At 44.5% G+C, this 19,291-nt stretch overlaps 1 protein-coding gene across 1 annotated transcript in view; it reads left to right on the top strand.

The window, feature by feature from the left end:
- Positions 1-19,291, top strand: part of DNAH1 (dynein axonemal heavy chain 1) — a 132,761-nt gene that overhangs the window by 64,461 nt on the left and 49,009 nt on the right. Inside the window, exons 30-48 of the mRNA XM_038408554.2 lie at positions 217-322; positions 1,184-1,297; positions 3,586-3,735; positions 4,264-4,350; positions 4,628-4,814; positions 6,258-6,349; positions 6,948-7,102; positions 8,501-8,678; positions 9,303-9,497; positions 10,204-10,323; positions 11,000-11,158; positions 11,472-11,576; positions 13,564-13,704; positions 14,238-14,398; positions 15,325-15,482; positions 15,662-15,835; positions 16,238-16,276; positions 17,608-17,786; positions 18,640-18,870. Coding sequence (XP_038264482.1) covers positions 217-322; positions 1,184-1,297; positions 3,586-3,735; positions 4,264-4,350; positions 4,628-4,814; positions 6,258-6,349; positions 6,948-7,102; positions 8,501-8,678; positions 9,303-9,497; positions 10,204-10,323; positions 11,000-11,158; positions 11,472-11,576; positions 13,564-13,704; positions 14,238-14,398; positions 15,325-15,482; positions 15,662-15,835; positions 16,238-16,276; positions 17,608-17,786; positions 18,640-18,870 — 2,731 coding nt within the window. The remainder of the gene's footprint in view (positions 1-216; positions 323-1,183; positions 1,298-3,585; positions 3,736-4,263; positions 4,351-4,627; positions 4,815-6,257; positions 6,350-6,947; positions 7,103-8,500; positions 8,679-9,302; positions 9,498-10,203; positions 10,324-10,999; positions 11,159-11,471; positions 11,577-13,563; positions 13,705-14,237; positions 14,399-15,324; positions 15,483-15,661; positions 15,836-16,237; positions 16,277-17,607; positions 17,787-18,639; positions 18,871-19,291) is intronic.

Raw genomic sequence — 19,291 nt, 5'->3', positions numbered from 1 at the left:
TGCTGTGTTTGTATCAGGCTGCCCTGTGGTTACCTCTCCAGGTAACCATGGTGTAGTATCCTAGCAGCAATGCTGAGGACTGTTGGATTCATTTCCTGCCTCTTTCTCACATGGCCACCCACACACAGAACTGATACTTAGGGCTGGTTGAACTGCTAGAATTTCTCCCTATGTCTGTGTTCCTGACACTTCTCTGGTTTTCCTTTCCCTGCTCAGCTCCGGAGCGTGGGCTTGCTTTGATGAGTTTAACCGCATTGACGTTGAGGTGCTGTCTGTAGTGGCTCAACAGATCACAACCATTCAGAAGGCCCAGCAGCAAAGGGTGAGTCTTCAAAAATAGAGAAGGGCAAAACTAGACATCGTCCTTTACTTCTCTGTCCTATATTAGGTTCTAATCTTAGAGCCAATGTGAACACTTAGTGGCACAGATGAGACTGTGTTACCATTCCTGATGGCCTCCACTGCAATGCAAGAAGTAAGATATACTATTGTGACTAGGTACAAGCCAGCATGGTTGCTCATAAGTGATTGCAGGAATTCATGGTGTGTTATCTAGACTCCAGATATTTCCAAAGCGACCCACACACACACACCTCTGAATTCTTGGCGAGTCAAGAATATGGAGAGTCAGCAATCAGTAATTCTAACAGCCAACCTCTGTGCTGCTCCTGGGAGGATTGATAAAGGTTAAGATCCAAAGCTGCTTGACATTGGGTTAGTATTAGAAACTTGCTTGCAATGAATTCTGCTGCTTTATCCACCACCTGAAACTGTCCCCTCTCTCTTAAAAGGGATTTCAGGTTTTTTCTTGCCTCATGACACAAATTAATTCTGCCCCCAATTCACAGACAGAATAAATATGAAGGCAGCTGACTGTTTATAGCTGGGGGTTGGAAGCCTCTTCATGAGCAAAAGAAATATTGTAAGTGATCAGTAAATCTTCTGTGTAAGAGCTGGGCTCTTCATAAAATGAGGAGAAATACTGTTCTTAAGACTGAGTTTCTGTATGGGAGCTAGTCATTCATACCAGTGGGGTGACCCATACCTGTCCCCAGTAGCTAATTTCAATGCAGAGAGGAAAGTGGTTGTTTTTCTGGTGCAGAGGAAGATTCTGTCATCTGCTTATTTAATTCCAGAGTCCCTGCCTTTGTTTATTGGGCATGGCCATGTTTTGGTTTTCTAGGTGGACCGCTTCATGTTTGAAGGAGCTGAGATCCCTCTGGTCCCATCCTGTGCAGTCTTCATCACCATGAACCCTGGATATGCTGGACGAACTGAATTACCGGATAACTTAAAGGTCAGTAAACATCATCACTGCACTAGCACAGAGAGGGAGGATGGTTCTGTGGTCTGCTAGTCTGACTTGGGAGACTAGGGTCCAATTCCCTGCTCTGCCACAGTCTTCCTGTGTGACCCTGGGCAAGTCATTTAGTGTCTCAGTGCCTCAGTTCCCCACCTGTAAAATGGGGATAATAGCTCTGCCCTGTCTCTCAGGGATGTTGAGAGGATAAATACATTAAAGATTACTATGATACTGTGGAGATGGGGGCAAAATAAGGACCTAAACTACCCAGATTATTACTGAAAATGAATATATTCTGTGCCTCACCCTCAGGGATGGGATTTGGATATAACTGCCCACTTGGGATTATGACAAGTCACAGGAGTTGAACAGACTAAGATATAAGGGATTGAGATACCTAACATTTAATAAGGGAAGCCTGTGGCTGCTGTTCCATACAATAAAGAGGCATCTTAGGTGGGCTGACCTGGGGATTTAGCAGCAGCCCAGCATGGAAGACTCAGTTTCAGGAACAGTTTACTGACTTCTTGGTTCTGTCTTTAGAGGGGATTTAAAAGAATGACACAGCTCATGATTACAATGTCTTGTGACTACAGTGCCTTTTGTCCAGGCATACAAATTGCCCAGGTGTTGTGGAGACTCCTTGCTACCTCCAGTGAAATTGCACCACCTAAGCACGAGTGTTCGCATTATTTCCTGATGGACCAGTGCCCTGCCAGGGTGTACAGGAGGCCATCTGCATTGCAGTAGCCCTGGCATAGCCAGTCCCACAGCTCCATCTCACAATGCCATACCCCTTTAACAAGCATGAAAGCTGAGATGCTTGCTGAGGCTGTTCTCTTCCCTGCTGGGGAAATGGCTGGAAAAATACTCAGCACACAGTGGATGCAATAAGAAAATTAAAACATAGTTAGAAACATCCAGATCTCCCTCTCCAAAGAGCCAAGCAATTTTGGGGGCTCAGCTAGAGACCTAAAGGGCCTGATTTCCTAAGTGTGCTTAGTGCCCGCCCTCTGAAAATCCATTCAGGCGTGTCAAGCTGGGCTCCCAGAAATGGAGGCACCTAAAATCACTACCTTCTTTAGAAAACACAGGCCCTTAACTTTACAAACTTCATAATGACTGTGAAAGAAGCAAACAGGTTTTCTTGTTGCTTGCACCTGAGCTGAGGGTGGCCTGGCCTGGCTTGTGGGTCCAGGTGAGCTTGTGGCACAGATAGTTAAAAATTAATCAGTTATAACAGTGTGTTATTGAGAAACACTAAACCTGCATCTCCATAATGCCATTTTTATGCTGTACCTTTTCAGAATAGAACTCCACCTTGGTATTTACACTGTTAATAGTGAAACTGTGGATTGTGCAAAGTCTGAGGCCAGAGTCACTGAAACTGTAAATTGCTCCTCCCTGCCCCACCTGGTGACCCACCAGAGATTCACCCTAAGAGAGGGCAGAAGGTGTTGCAGCTGCTGCCCTCCTCCAGGACAGGGCAGCTATCCGTTGTGGTTGAGGATCCATAGGAGTCCACCTGTGGAGGCTGCTGGGGAGATGGACTGAATCAGTCTGTTCTCTGACTGTCCAGGCTATGCCTTCTCCTCCACCACCGTTGTGTTTTTTGTGAATAGCACTGATCTCCAGCAGACCTCCCAGAGAAGTGGAGCTTGTGTGGCTTTTTTGTGCAGCTTATCCACCCCAGCTTAGCCAGCGTGTACCGAGGTGTGATTCTGAACCATGGTGTCCTCCTTAGAGAACTATGTATCCAGTATTGTAAGAAATGGACAAGGCTGTGCTTCTTCCAGTCAGTGTAGCAGGGTGGTTGGTGATCTGGGCATGCCCATGCCACAAGAGATAAGAGAAGATGCTTTTGGTAGGATTCTAGGATCATTTTGATATAAAAAACCACATGTGTAAGTAAACACTGAGACTGGGACAGATCCCACAGAAAAGGGTTAAAAAAAGAACTCAATAAATTCATGGAGGATAGGTCCATCAGTGGCTATTAGCCAGGATAGACAGGGAGGGAGTCCCTAGCCTCTGTTTGACAGAAGCCGGGAATGGGTGATAGGGGATGGATCACTTGATGATTACCTGTTCTGTTCATTCCCTCTGGGATACAGGATACTGAGCTAGATGGACCTATGATCTGATCCAGTATGGCTACTTTTGTGTTCTTATGTTCTAAAGCTTCTGCTGCAGCCCAGGAGTAGAATTCACACAGATCTAGACCTGTTGGAGGAGGGAGCAGTGGTGTCTTCATCCTGTCCTAATGGATTTGTATATTCCAGGCTCTCTTCCGTCCTGTGGCTATGATGGTTCCAGATTACTCCATGATTGCAGAGATTTCTCTCTATTCCTTTGGCTTCAATGAAGCCAAGGTCCTAGCAAAGAAGATCACCACTACGTTCAAACTGTCATCGGAACAGCTCAGCAGCCAAGTCTGTGACTTCTTGATATATAGCTTTTTCTAAAATGGGAAGGGCCTGGAGTATTGGAGTGTCTCTCTTAATTCAAGACTCCATAGTAGCTTAATGTTTCACAGGCCCTCGATCCTTTCCCACTTTCACAACCACATCCGTGGCCCTCCTTCATCCATTTCATTCTTCTTTAATGCTGATTTGCATCCAATTGTGGCCCAGCTATCCCTCATGCTGTTTCATTTACTTTACATGAATGTGCAGAGCTGCTCTTGCATGACCCTTGGGCCCAACAGCAGTTCCTTTTAATGTCTCTCTTCATCCAGTTACCCTCTACCTCCTCACCCAGGATAATGCTCCTGGGGCATAAGACTAGCTGTTAAAGGAGATGACTTTTCTAGCTTTTCTAGCAAACTGATGTGAGTGGGAGGGCTGCTGTTCCAAGGAAATACTCCCTTCCCCCTACCTAATAGATTGAAATTGCAGGTTCATTGTTCCAGGATGATGCACTAGTGTCTAATTTAGTCATTTCCTCCATGCCTGCTACAGGACCACTATGACTTTGGAATGAGAGCTGTGAAGACTGTGATCTCAGCTGCTGGCAACCTAAAGAGAGAGAATCCTACCATGAATGAAGCAAGTACACTCTAGTTTCATCCATAATGGTTCCACACACATTGTTCTATATTCACTGCAGGGGTCACTGCAGTCAGTAAGAATTCCAGGGAGATAGAATTCTAAAAGGCTTACAGAGGTGCAACCTGAGAAAAAGCAAAGAACAAAATAGACATGACTTCTGTAGTGAAGACCCTGGCAAACCAGGCCGAGGATGATGGATGTGACGGACATCTTGCAGAAGGAAGCAGGAAGGGGAGCAGAGTTCATTTAACTATTGGTCCTTAATTCTTTGCAGGAGCTGATCTGCCTTAGGGCCATCCGGGATGTCAATGTACCCAAGTTCCTCCAGGATGACCTCAAGCTGTTCAATGGTATTGTCTCTGACTTGTTTCCCAAGATCAAAGAGGAGCCTATTGAATATGGCATCCTTGAAGACACAATCCGAAAATCCTGCATCAAGGACAAACTGAAGGATGTTGAGGGTAAGTGAAAAAGCTCTTTAAGGTGAATGACAAAGTGAACTAAAATGTGTGTGTTTGCGCACGTGCGTACATGCATATGCATGCGCTGCCTCCTCTATGGCATGTGAAAATAGCTGCATCAACTTTTTTCCTAATGGTTTACTGCTTGGAACAGCAGAAATATCAGGCCCTGACTTCCCTCTCTTTCACAGAGATCTGCAATGTTTGGAGGACTTGGAGAGTGACATCACAGTTGGAGGTTAAAGCCCAAGTGGCAGCCCTCCCATCCCCTAGATGACTGTGTGAAGGATGTTGACTTGCACTGGGAGACCTGCACCTTGGATTTCAATCTCCAGCTCTGGTGTCATTTTCAATGTCTCCAAAACTTGTCAGAGACCTCCAGAAAAATGGAATAAGTCAGGACCTGGTATTTCCAATGCAAAATAAAAGTCAAAAGTTTAATACAACCAAAACACAGATTTGAGACGATCTTTATACATTATAAAGGATCAGTAAAGGGCTAAAAACAATTGTTTTTTACATTGTTTTGCTGTTTCCCCTTAATGCTGCAGATGATACTAGGTGCTCCTTTTATTCAGTGCCATGCTTCTCAGGGACAGTGCTAAACAGTGAAATGCAGGAATCCAATACAGAATGTAGTGTCATCTGTTGTTGTTATTGGATGCATCATTCTTTGATGAGCCATTGAAATACGATATAGATATTAAGGCACTGGGTGATTGTTAAGGGCTGAATTACTCTAATGCAGTGATACTCAGACTGAGGCTCCCGAAAAACAAGTGGCTCTTTAATGTGTCTCCTGCTGCTCTTTGCAGCACATGATATTAAAACACTGTGTGATTTAATTATTAACCAATCTAAAGCAATCAGGAGGCTTTTGCTATGTTATGAACCAATTGTAGTTGATAAAATAATAATACTGTGTCAATCATTTTGCTGTAAGAATAATATATATATGCGCACACATTATTTGTGTGTATGTATAGATAGATAGATAGATAAAATAGTAAACGAAACACTGAATTCACACTCTGGTGGCTCCTTTGGGTAATGTTGATTGCTAATTTGGCTCCTGAACCACTGAGGTCTGAGTATCAATGCTCTAATGATTATGGCCAATGACTGTTTGGCCAAAAGAACCAATGATATGCATCACTACCTATGGGGCCCAGATCCTACTTAACTTTGTGGCACCTGCTTAACTTTAAGGATAGGACTAGTCTCATTGTCTTCAGTGGGAATGCTTTTTGCTTAAAGTTCAGCAGATAGGCAAGTGCTTTGCTGGATTGGAGCCAGGGTCATTACCGGCCAATAAAACTGCACTGGCTTATGAGATAAGGGCAACAAGTCCATTGGTCTGCCAGTTGGAGCATGGAGCCCTCGGATTTTCTGGCAAGTGAAACAGATTACAAGATCCATATTCAGAATCTTGTTCCTTCTCAGGTTTTGTGACAAAGTGCATCCAGCTGTATGAAACCACTGTGGTGCGCCATGGCCTCATGCTGGTGGGGCCAGCAGGCTCGGGGAAAACAAAGGTAAAGGTGATGGAGATGCTGCATTGGGTACAGTGAGCCATTGCATGTATATGAATAGCTAGATGGGAGTGGAATGGGGAATCATAGAAGAGTGTTAAATCTTGCACAAAACACTAATGCTGTAGCATATTCAACCTCTATGTGCACAGGAGCTATAGGAGTGAGAAGTTTTTGTTCTGACCTGAAATATAGATGAAAATATGGATTTGTAGCTGTGGTGAAGTATATTAGCAACCTTCTCTTCTGGGCTTTGTGATCAGTCTCTGAGGCTTACTTGCTGTGTCCTAAACTTCAGAGTGCCATGCAGAAGTTTGAGGATGGCTTTGAGGCTGGCCAGCTTCAACTACTATGATGTTGGATCTTCAGATATTTCACCAACCGCTAGTATTGGTGATTTAAGTTCTTTCCCTTCTTTTCTGTGATCAGCCTCTTTCTTACAGATCCATTTCCCAGGCTACTTCCAGACACTTGCGCAAAGTCCTTCATTACACCTCCTCCTTCCTTACTAATCTTCTGAATCATGTCCCTGTGAGTTTACTTCCCCTCTGATTGCTATCATAGAAGCCATGTTTAATTCCCTTCCCTTCTGTCTCTGCAGTGTTACAAAGTTCTGGCAGCTGCAATGACCTCTCTGAAAGGTCAGCCTTCGGTCAGTGGTGGGAACTATGAAGCAGTCAACTACTTTGTACTGAATCCGAAATCCATCACTATGGGCCAGCTTTATGGAGAGTTTGACTTGCTAACGCATGAATGGTAACGGACAAAACCCACCATCCTCCTTCTCATCTGGTCTAGGGCTTCTTGTCGTCCGTCTAGGTCTATGAACTCTCTAGGATACAGTACCTTAAAGAGCTTTACTTTCTTTAGAGGCACGAGTGAAGAATGCCTTTTGTGTCATGTAAATCTGGCTTGTGCTGATGGCCTTCTGTAACTAAGGGAAGATAGTCAAAGAGGAGTTAGGTTCCCAACTCTCATTGCCTGCCATTGGGAATTAGGAGCCTATCTTTGTGCTTGAGTATCTCCCCTGTACTTATTATTTCAGTGGTTCTCCATCCCCATTATGTAGATCCCTTATTGAGAGACTCTCTGATGGGCCATCTACCCTTCTCAACAGCCCACTTACCACTGGCTGGGTTTCTAAATGTTCCTTTCTGAGGCTGGCTAAGAAGGGCTTGGTGGATTGATGGAAATCCACATGCTATAATGTAAGATCCACTTGCATTATTCTAATGCTTCCTGTCATACCAGCCAGATGCTTTGGAACAAAGTTAAAGAACGTATATTCCAGAAAACTATGAAAACCAGAAGAAAAAAAAAACACCTCTGAGAAAAGCGAAAACAAATAAATTTCTCATACTGTACCCTGAAGCTCACTAGCTCTGGGCTCCAATGAATCTTTATTGAAGGATATTTTTATAGTATATTCGACTTAAGCTTGACAGCTTATTTACTATGTGGTTTCTGCCCAAGGGCAGCACATAGATATATCAGTGTGACAAAAAATACAGTCTCCATATAAAACACATTTAGAGACATAAATCCATTTCTTTTAATCAGCTGGGCTTCAGACGAGTTTGTTTTCTTTTGAACTCGGTAACAAGGGCCATGAACATCTGTGGTACTATATAAATAACAATAATTATTTAATAATGGGAGTGCAATTGAGGGTCTGAGCAGCAATTGCACTGTAGACATTCACATACAGATTAAATCTCAGACATCAACCTCCATCACTCTCTCCTCCACTATCCCACTCATCACCAGCAGCACCACTGGCGCTGTATGGATGCATTATTAGTGTCTGTGTTGTCCTATGTACATAGAAGCAACAGGAATCAGGGTCTTCACTCACAAAGTGGGGTGGATTCAGCCACATCATTCCTAAAGAGGTTATGCTAAAAGGCTGTGCAGATTCTAGAGATTTACTGGGGAAGGAGAGAGAGAGAGAGAGAGACATCTTTATCTGCTCACTTTAATAAACTCGTGAGGCACTCAGATACACAGTATATGAACCCAGAGTGAAATCCCAGCTCCAGGGAAATTGGTGGAAATTTTGCAATTGATTTCAACAGGGTCAGAATTTCACTTGGAGATAGATATAGAGAAAGCAACTGTTACAGCTTCTCTTGCCTCTTTCCTCCCGTGTTACAGGACAGATGGGATTCTTTCATCACTCATTCGGGTGGGAGCCATCGCCAGTGATATGAATAAGAAATGGTATGTGTTTGATGGGCCAGTCGATGCGGTCTGGATCGAGAATATGAACACCGTGCTAGATGATAATAAGAAGCTGTGTCTTAGCTCTGGAGAAATCATTAAGCTAACAGAGGTGACTAACCTTTCTTCTCTTGCTGTCCTGTTTCTCTGTCCTCTCTAGCTGTTCTCTCCTCTGTTCACTCGCTCTAACATGGAACAGAATTGCCTTTGCATTTCCAGTTAACGTTATCTGCAGGACGGATTCCTGCAGAGATTACCATCTGTATAGCTAAGAGACCCCGGTGTGCTAGGTGCAGAACAGACAGAGACAACAAAGCGGTCCCTGCTCTAAAGAGCTGACAAGCTACATTTGGTTCTTTCTATTTGACTGCAGAATATACGCCGTGCCTGTGCAGGCAGGCACTGAGCCTCAGATTTTCAAAGGAGAGTTAGGCCAAATGCTACTGACATTCAAGGGGCATTGGGAACTCTAACTTCTTTTGCTCCTTTGACAATCCCAGCTTGAGTCTGAGTCCACTGAGGTGGAAATCCCAGGAAGCCCCAGCATTCACTTTACTCCCCCGTGGCACTACCTTCCCTCCCAACACCAGTGGCAGAGAACTGCATTATTAGAACCGACTCCTTTGAGCCAGATAGGTGACCTTATCGCTGAGCCATGCTGAAAGATCCTAGGATCTTGTCATTCCTAAGGCTGAGCTATGCTGACAGATCCTTGTTGTCCATCCACGGTTTTCAGATGATGACCATGATGTTTGAAGTACAGGACCTGGCTGTTGCCTCCCCCGCCACAGTCTCCCGGTGTGGCATGGTTTACCTGGAGCCCAGCCTCTTGGGGCTCAAGCCCTTCACTGAGTGCTGGCTGAGGAAAATTCCAGACATCATGAAGCCTTTCTCAGAGCAGTTAACATCCCTCTTCAGCAGATTTCTAGAGGTGAGCTCCTGTCATGTTCCAGATCTCTTCCAGTCTATCTGACAGACCTGGCTTTAGGACTCCAGTGGCTCAGAACCTGTTGGGTTAGTTTGAGAGTCGGTCCTTCTAAAGAGCTAAGATTTTAGCTGCATCTGAGATTAAATGCCTAAATGATTAAATGCTACCAGTACCCAGAGTGAATCTGCTGGTCTTAATAGCTTATGTACTCACTAATCCATATAGATGTGACTTCTTCATACTGGCCCAAAGGATTGTGTGGTTTTTTGATAATCAGCACACCAAATTCTTTCCTGCGATAACTCTGTTTCCTTCTGTGGAGTTATTCCATGGAGAGACGTAGCTCTGAATTGTAAAACTGAGCCTTGCTATTTCCATCATTTTGATGGAGATCAACAAAGTACTGTCAGAAATATCTTAAAAGCTATTTATCAGCAATGACGGCAAAAAGAGCAGGACTGTTCCTGTATTATAATCTATTCAGTATTAAACAGAAGAGGTTTACTCAGACTCTTTTCTCGGCCTCCATTCTCTGGCTGAAGCGAACGGTATTTGGGGCACAGCTTGAAATAGCAGAATTTTCAGCTGTGACCTCCCTGATAAATGTAACATGCAGTGAGAAAAGGGGAAACTGAAGCCCTAGGAGGTAAATAAACTCTTGAAAGGAAGATGACCCAGGAGCTGAGCTGTGTCTGCCTGATCCTTGCAGGAGTCCATCAGCTTTGTCCGGGGATCAGTGAAAGAGATAATTGCCTCAACAAACAGTAACCTGACAATGAGCCTTCTTAAACTACTGGAATGCTTCTTTGAACCTTTCATTCCCATTGAGGTAGGAATTTTTGTATAATCTGTTTGTTGCTCTCGCTGCTCATAGCACTAGAGGGTTAAACTGCAGAGTGTAGGAGGAACACCACAGCTACCAACTGGTGCACATTACAGGATGGAAGTTACAGGAAAACAATGTGTTCTGTGCATAGTGCTGGAGGGAGTTTGGTCAGTTACTCTGAAGCTCATCTACATATAGCATTGCCCTGACTCATGCTGAATGCATGGTTATATTGAGGATTATGTGCAATACACCAAGGAAGGATGACTCTAGCTTTGTACATAATAGAGGATTATACTATAAAGCAAGAGGATAATCTGCTAACTACAACAGTAGCTCCACAATTATAGTGCTGGATGAAATAGGTTGCACATTTATATGTAGGAATACACCTGGGATGGTAGTTTCTTTGTGTTGATATTGAAGGAGACAGGAAATTCTAGCATTAAAAACCACAGGCCAAATTCTGCTCTCAGTGACAGATTTACACCAATGTAACTGAGAGCAGAATTTGGCTCACAGTCTGTAATGAATGGACTCATCTAAGAATCATTCAGAAAAGCAGTAAATAAACTAAATGGAGACGTCAAGATTTTCAGTGAGGTGTCCATATTTAACCCCCAGTCCAACTGAACTGCGTGTGTGAGGATTAAATTTACTCTGCTTATTGGATGTTCAGGGAATTAGGAAGCTTCCCCGTGAGAAGACTGACCGACTTGGGGAACTGATTGAACCCTGGTTCATGTTCTCCTTGATCTGGAGTGTGGGTGCAACTGGAGATGCCCAAAGTCGTGTGGCCTTCAGCTTGTGGTTGAAAGAGAAGATGGCAAGTGAACAGGTAAGTGGATGTTATTAGGTAATATTAGCTCATGATGGTAGCACCCAGTAACACAGGTAACAGAGCTCCCTGAATTTCCAGAAGACTTGTGCAAGGGTCCCTCCTGGGGAATTATCTACAGGGGGGAAACTTCAAGCTTCATCAGAACATCTGCATCAAAACCTCTAGGAAAGAGGACAGAGATAAGCCATATGGACTGGACAGAATTTCATTGCTGAAAAGCAATGTTCTCCACATTAGCCTGGTTCCTGTTGGTCAATTGATCTGGAGCAGAGCCAGGTATGACATTCATGCTCTGCTTTATTTCCCACAGATCCAGTTACTTTTCCCAGAGGAGGGGCTGGTTTACGATTATAAACTGGATGATGCTGGGCTCAGCAATGCTGAGGAAGATGTAGATGAAGATTTTGTCAAGGAGGTAAAGACTTTACCCATCTCTAACTTATGTATTAAAAGCCGAGCAATTCATCAAACTAAAGAATAGAAGGGACGGACCAGCAGCTAAGGCTAAGGTACTGTACAGACAGTAAAATCTATTCACCAAGGGCGAGCAGGAGCCTTGCCGTATTGGGTGGAGATGTCTAAGGGTCTGTCTATACTACCCGCTGAATCGGTGAGCAGTGATCGATCCAGCGGGGGTTGATTTATTATGTCTAGTCTAGATGCGATAAATCGACCCCCAAGCACTCTCCTGTCGACTCCTGTACTCCACCGCTGCGAGAGGCACAGGCAGCGTCGACAGGGGAGCAGCAGTGGTCAACTCACCGCAGTGAAGACACTGCAGTGAGTAGGTCTAAGTACATCGACTTCAGCTACATTATTCACGTAGCTTAAGTTGCGTAACTTAGATTGATCCCCCTCACAGTGTAGACCAGGCCTAAGGAGAAACTGAACATTGTGCTTTAAAAAAAGGTTTCTTACTCTTGTGATTGTGAAGCAGATCTTCCAAATGCAAGTCTGCAGACGGTTCCAGTACCTCTGCCATTGCTCAGGGCTTTCCCCTGGTTGGGAAATGTCCAAAGTCTGATCAATTTCACTACTGTTATTCAGAAGGCTGGAAGGGAAAGAGAAGTAAAAATGAGAAAATTCATGTCAATTTCATGGTGCTGGTGCTGGAGATAGCCATGAGCAAACTGAATATAAGTCCTCAGTGTGATGCAGCTGTAAAAAAGGCTAATATTATTTTGGGATTTGTTAACAGGAGTGTTGTATGTAAGACACAGGAGGTAACTGTCCTGCTCTAATCGGCACTGCTGAGGCCCCAGCTGGAGTACTATGTCCAATTCTGGGCACTACAATCTAGGAAGGATGTGGACAAATTGGAGAGAATCCAGAGGAGAGCAACAAAAGGTTTAGAAAACCTGATCTATGAGGAAAGGTTAAAAAAACTGGGCATGTTTAGTCTTGAAAAAGAAGACTGAGACCTGATATTAGTCTTCCAGTATGTTGAGGATGGTGATCAATTTTTCCTCCATGTCCACTGAAGGTAGGACAAGAAGTAATGGACTTAATCTGCAGCAAGAGGGAGTTAGGTTAGCTATTTGGAAAAACTTTTGAACTATAAGGGTAGGTAGGCTCTGGAATAGGCTTCCAAAGGGAGGTAATGGAGTCTCCATGATTAGAAGCTTTTAAAAACAAGTTGGACAAACACCTGTCTGTAAGGTTGACTTAATTCTGCCACAGTGCAGGGGGCTGGACTTGATGACTTCTTGAGGTCCCTTCCAGCCCTGCATTTCTCTGGTTCTCTGAGCAGTGGCAGAGGCAGCATTGGAGCTATTTGCACTGGGGAAAGACCTCAGAAATGGAATCTAGAAGAGGATTCTCTGAGCCTCACTGGTGGACCCATTCCCTCATCTTTGGACTGGCCTTGAGCTAGTAGGTTTTGGCCTCTGACTTTTTTCAAGCGGGATGGTAATTCATTTCATGCATACATACAGCCTCCCTGCTTCATACGTTTCAGGTGAACACAGGAGTGGAGACTGCAACAAACATAAAGAAAGGTTTCCAAAGAAACAGTCTTCCTCCTTTTCAGTCAGATCTATTTCCCCCTTACAGTTTAGGTCTCTGTCTAATGGTACTGTCTGTTCTTGCAGCTATCTCAAATGTTCTGTCAACATTTGAACCAAGTGTTCGGAAAGAAATAAAGAGCGAGTTACTTTGGGGGCAACAATCTCTAACCCTCAGGCTGCCCTTAGTCCATAGTAAAAGTGTCAGCTGCTTTGGGGGACAATAATATATAGGGAGATGTAGAGAGGAGAGCAAGGGACTGGGAATCGGGACACCTAAAAAATCCATTCCTAATCTATGCAAAGAGTTTGAAGAGGAAAAGCATAGTATAAGTGCTGACTCTTATTATCACCATTTTACAGGCAGTTGCTTCTTCCAGTAACAACTCTGTCTTTCAGGTGGGCTGGGTGAATTGGATAGATTCCACTGCACAGTTCACCATAGTCCCTGACACAAGCTTCTGTGACATTATAATCCCCACAATGAATACTGTCCAGATGGCCCATCTGCTGGAAATGCTGCTCACCAATCGAAAACCAGTACGTGTCTTGACCTTGCCTTTGCTTTTGGGTTTAACCTTTGTCTCCTTGGCTGTGGTCCCATTTTCTATATGGTGATACGTGCCTTAGAAATACCTAATATAGTTAAATTCTCCCCCTGCTGCAGACATTCATTCCTGTAGTTGGACGTGGCACCTGGCTTACAAGCATCATTATTCCTTTCCCTCAGCAACTGAGCAGGTGCCAACTTTACATAGATAGACCGAGGCAGTGCAGATGCTGGGTTCAGCCTCACTTGCTCTAACAGGTCAACCAATCACCACCAAGATTTCCCTGCTCTCCAGGGCTCTCTTCCCTACTTCTCCAGTTTGGTTCTTTTCATTGTCAGAGAGATCTGTTATCCTGATCTGCCTCCCTAACTAAGAGAGTAAACTTTTTGTCCTTGACTGGTTTTGGTAGGAGTCTGTGTCGTCCCAACTGAGCCAGTGAAAGCAAACCAGTTGGCAAATGGTTATTCCATCTGCCCGGGTTTACACTGCAATGATGACTGCATTTCCTTTTTCTCACTGCAGGTTCTCTGTGTTGGTCCGACTGGCACTGGGAAGACTCTCACTATTTCAGACAAGCTTTTGAAGAACTTGCCTCTAGAATATATCACTCACTTCCTAACGTTTTCTGCTCGCACCTCAGCCAACCAAACCCAGGACCTCATTGACAGCAAACTGGATAAAAGGCAAAACTCTTGTGCTAGCGAAGGCAGCACTCCTGTCGTTGATATACCTCTCTGTTAATACCTTTGCCCTTCAGTTTCATCCTGAGCACTGAAAGGACACAGTCCAAATGTAACTCTGGCAGAGGGAAATAAAAGGCACTCCAATCCTAACTCTGGATCAGGGAGAGCTAGAAACATTGGATGCAATGGCCAATAAAAGGCAGTCAGTGGTGTGAGTCTGTTGATGTTGCACCGTTCCTTGTTATCCCTTAAATGCTACACAATTTGGCCTAACTTGCAGCGATCATTCCTAAAATCTGGGTACTGGATCTTCAAGGAAACTGGTGAGGGGAGGAAACATTAGCCATTGCATGCCAAGAATCATCCAGCATGGGCTAGCAGCATTAATTCTTAACCCCAAGAGGCTTGCTTCACCCTTCACCATTCACAATCTGGTTTGATGCATCCAGTGATCGATTGTGTGAAGCCCATATAAGATATTCTCTCTGATTCACTTCAAGTTCTCCTGACTGAAAATATAACAGTTAGGGGTATATTTCGCTACTTGAGACATGCAGGTGACTCCCATCATCATTAATGGGTCAGGCATGCATTCCATCAAGGGGGGCAAACAGACTGATGGGACCAAATTCTGGTCGGTCTTATACCACTGCAACTGTACGGGCTTCATTGGGGTTGCACAGTTGTAACTTGAGACAGAATTCTGAAGTAACCAGAGGACTTCACCTGAACACTGTGTTGTGCCTTTTCGGAAGATTGTGGGGTGGGGGGTGGAATGCAGATCCAGAGAAGGGGGATGACTCCACAGACAGCTTCTTCAGTGGTCCTTTGGACTGGGTTATGTCAGGAGTGCTTTGGTGATGGAAGTGTTGGGCTGTACTCCTTTCAGCCATCTCCATTCTCACATACTTTCTCCATCCTTGCAGGAGAAAGGGGGTGTTTGGTCCTCCTCTTGGCAAGTACTTCATATTTTTCATTGATGACCTAAATATGCCAGCACTGGAGACCTATGGCGCTCAGCCCCCGATTGAGCTGCTTCGGCAGTGGATGGACCACCAGGGCTGGTACGACAGGAAACAGATTGGTATGATCCAGGTTCTTTGCCTAACACTATTTACATTCTCTAGGGTTGGCATGCTGGCTAATTAGGCTAATGCAGTGTATATACATAGCTAGCGAGTGAGACTAGGATTCATAGAAAACATTTCTGGTTTAGGCTTGGCATGCAGCTATGCCATTACTCTCCTCTGGACTATTTCCCAGGTACCTTTAAGAACTTGGTGGATATTAATTTCATCTGTGCCATGGGGCCCCCAGGCGGAGGAAGGAATGCCATCACGCCACGCTTCACCCGCCATTTCAACTACCTTTCCTTTACGGAGATGGAGGACAGCAGCAAGAAGACCATCTTCTCCACCATTCTTGGCAGCTGGATGGGTAAGTTCTGAGGACACAAGGCTTTTCCTCTTCACTTCACAAGTCTCTGCCCATCTACATCCCCACTTGGTTAAGAATTAAGCTAATGAGGGGATTAAGAAATGCTGGAATCTGGAATGGAAAGTGTTTCTGGGAAACTATCATTTGACTCTGAGCAATGAGGGAGCACTTCAGTCATAGGGCCAAATTCCCTGCCGGGGTAAATTGGCACATTTTCATCATGTTCGGTGGAGATGTGCCAATTTACAACCATAGCGAATCTGGCCCTGAAAATTGTACATAAAATCTGACATAGCCTAGTCCTCTTAAAAAGGATTTTCTCTGTGGTGGACAGAGTGCTGTGGATATTATTTGTCTCTGCCAATAGAAAACAACCTTTGTTTTTCTTCCTTGATTTTCTAGCTGGACTCCTTGGAGAAAGAAGTTTCAGAGATCCAGTCCGTAAGTAAGAGTGACAGAACACAAACCATACATTGTGAACAGGACAGGGCTCACAGAGTGCTCAGAAGGATTCTAAGACTCTGCGTGACCTGTATCCTTCTGTAGACTGAGACGTTTGTCCAGATGACTGGGCAAGATGTGTTGCCTGATCTCTGCTAGCTTCAGACTTTGTGGAAGAAGCAGGGGTTTCTTTTATTCTGCACCAGCTGTTGTCTATGAACAGCGGAGCAGTGAGTATTGGAGTCTGGAAAGGTGCTGTAGCGACCCAGAGAAATGATTTTCAGAATAAAACAGGTCACTTAGAATTGATTTCATTTTGTGTCATAGACTCATCATCATTTGTCAGTTTCTGGTTGCCTTTTATTCCCATCCATGGGCCTGAGCTGGATGGTTTGGGACCAAGGTGTGAATTTGAGGTCACATCCACAGAGCTGAGCATCTGAGTGTAAACACGGGGAAGGAATAGGAACATCAAGCTGTAACCAAGGGCCAAAGCAGAGATTTCTGAGCACCCATGCAGAGATTCTAAGCAACGACAGGATATGTTGGCTCCTAGGTATGAACTTGGGACTGTGGCAAGGTCTGTGGGTTTGAGTCAAAGGTACAAGCAGTGAATTTGGCCATGTGGGTGGGATCTCAGTGGGCATCGTAAAAAGTGGCCATGATTATAGGGTGTGACAGGGCTGTTACAAAGGTATTTTTTTAATAAGAAACTGGATTAGGATAAAAAATGTTTTGGTAACTGGCATGCTTTTAATCCTGCCATTCACCACCATCAAGGGAAATCTTTCCTTGAGGATCCCACGCTAATTGAGTTTGATGTATGACAAATGTAGCCCAGAAACCCAAGATGACATAGTGCTCATTAGCCCCCCCATTCCCTTATTAGCGACATCCTCCATTGCTTCCTACTCTCTTTTCTTTAATCTGCCCCCACAAAAAAGATACTTTTTTGTACATGTTCAGTCTCTACTGATGCTTCTGAGCTTGACCCTTGTACTGCAGCGGCTGCTTAGCAGCTCAGGGTTGCCCCCATGGTAGGACAGGATTGATACTTCGTTACTGAGCTCACATGTGTGGACTAGTTGAACAAAGTCTGGCTATGACTGGTGGAGAGTCTCCCCTTGAGCATTGATCAACTCTGTGCCCGTTGGCTGCAGATTCAACAAGAATGGCAAGCTGAGGAGATGGCCAGGTCCTCAGGCAAGGTCCACAATGAGTGTTACTGAACAATAGCAATGGTGGCATCAGTGTCAGTCTGCCTGCCTATTGTGCTTGAATTCTGTCAGTCCTTCACACCCCAAAAATGCTGCTACCTTCTGTTCCTGCAGCGGGAGCCCCCGGAGTCGAGCACTTGAATGAGCCCCTTGTCAATGCCACCATTCGTGTGTATTCAACCATCACGTCCCAACTGTTGCCTACTCCAGCAAAGTCACACTATACCTTTAATCTGAGGGACCTCTCCAAAGTTTTCCAGGGGATGCTCATGGCTGAAGCCTGCAAAATCGAGGTGAGTCCTTCCACCATTTTATCTCCCATCATTCTGTACTGCCTGGGGAATTTCAGATCTCACTGTACGCAGGTCAAGGTTCAAAATAGACATAAAAAAGGCAAGAAGCTGCCCAAGGCCTTGCATTATTAGCAGGGGCTTGTTGCACTTCCCAGGTTATTCAGACTTGTGCATTTTGACACTACCCAGCATGTAATAAATGCACAGAAATACCCAATTTGTTGTGTCTTTTTGCACAATTATAAATATGAAATCACCTGTAACCTGAAATGGATGCTGCTGAAGGAGTTCCAACACCCAGGGATGCTGTCTTGGGTCAGTTTCCCTGCGGGGGGGGGGGGAGAGACAGTTTACCTAGGGATGTGGTGAGTTCTCCACCATTTGGAGTCTTTAAATCAAGAGTGGATGTCCTTCTCAACAATATGCTGTAGCGAGATATGGATTTATTACAGGAATTGCTGGCAGAAGTTCTTTGGCCTGTATTCTGCAAGGCAGGTTAGATTATCATAAAGGTCTTTCTGGTCTTAATCTCAGACCTTGTGAAAATAGTAATGAAGGAAAAATTAAAATCTAATACGAGATGGTGGATTGAACTCTAACAATGTGGATTTTAAAGTTACCCTGGCATGGGAAAGAATTGCACAGATATTTATTGCAGTGTTAATTAGCCCCTCTGTAGAGCACCTGCTTTAGCATGGAATGCTGCTAAGAAAGGGGCTTAGTGGTGTCCTTCCAAATTCTTCCTTTTCTAACTGAGAATTAGAAAAAGACCACATGTTCTGGAGGTAACCTAGCAATCCTGCAGGAGGGACTCATAGCCTAATGGACATATCTCACTGAGATTCTCTGCCAGGACAAACTGCACCTGCTCAGGCTCTGGTATCATGAGAGTTGTCGTGTGTTCCGTGACCGCCTGGTTAATGATGAGGACCGCATCTGGTTTGATGATCTGATGAAGAGCATGATGGCAGAGTGGGACACCACCTTTGAGGAGGTTATTCCCTACCAGCCAGTTCTCTTTGGAGACTTCATGATGCCTGGTGCTGATGTCAAAATATATGAACTAATTGATGACCAGGAAAAGGTAGGATGCTTTTGATTTCTCCCCATTTTTATGATTTTCTTTTACTTGTATTCAGTCCTATTCAACACTAAGAAGGCATAGCTGATACAAACTATGGATCTTCTCTAGCTGAGTGTTTGGAATGTGTCACCTACCCAGTGTTAACATTGCCAGGCTGTGTTGAGGGGGTTAGGATATGATCCCATACCCAGTGCCAATTATGTAAGGCTCTACAGGGTCAGGCTAGGCTCTAAATGCATGATGAACACAATATGAGGACCTGAATGGAATTGAACTAGGAAGTGATGTCTTTCCAAATTCCCCTACTTCTTCTGGTGTTTGGGCAGGTAATAATGATCCTGCAAAGAGCAGTAGGCAACCTTCTGTGCCAACCCTCCTAACCTGAGTGCAACACTCAGAACTAGAGGATGGAATTGATTAG

This window comes from Dermochelys coriacea, chromosome 7, assembly GCF_009764565.3.
Source record: "Dermochelys coriacea isolate rDerCor1 chromosome 7, rDerCor1.pri.v4, whole genome shotgun sequence".
Lineage (NCBI taxonomy): Eukaryota > Metazoa > Chordata > Testudines > Dermochelyidae > Dermochelys > Dermochelys coriacea.
Note: the sequence above shows the minus strand (reverse complement) of the source record. Positions and strands in the feature narration are given on the sequence as shown.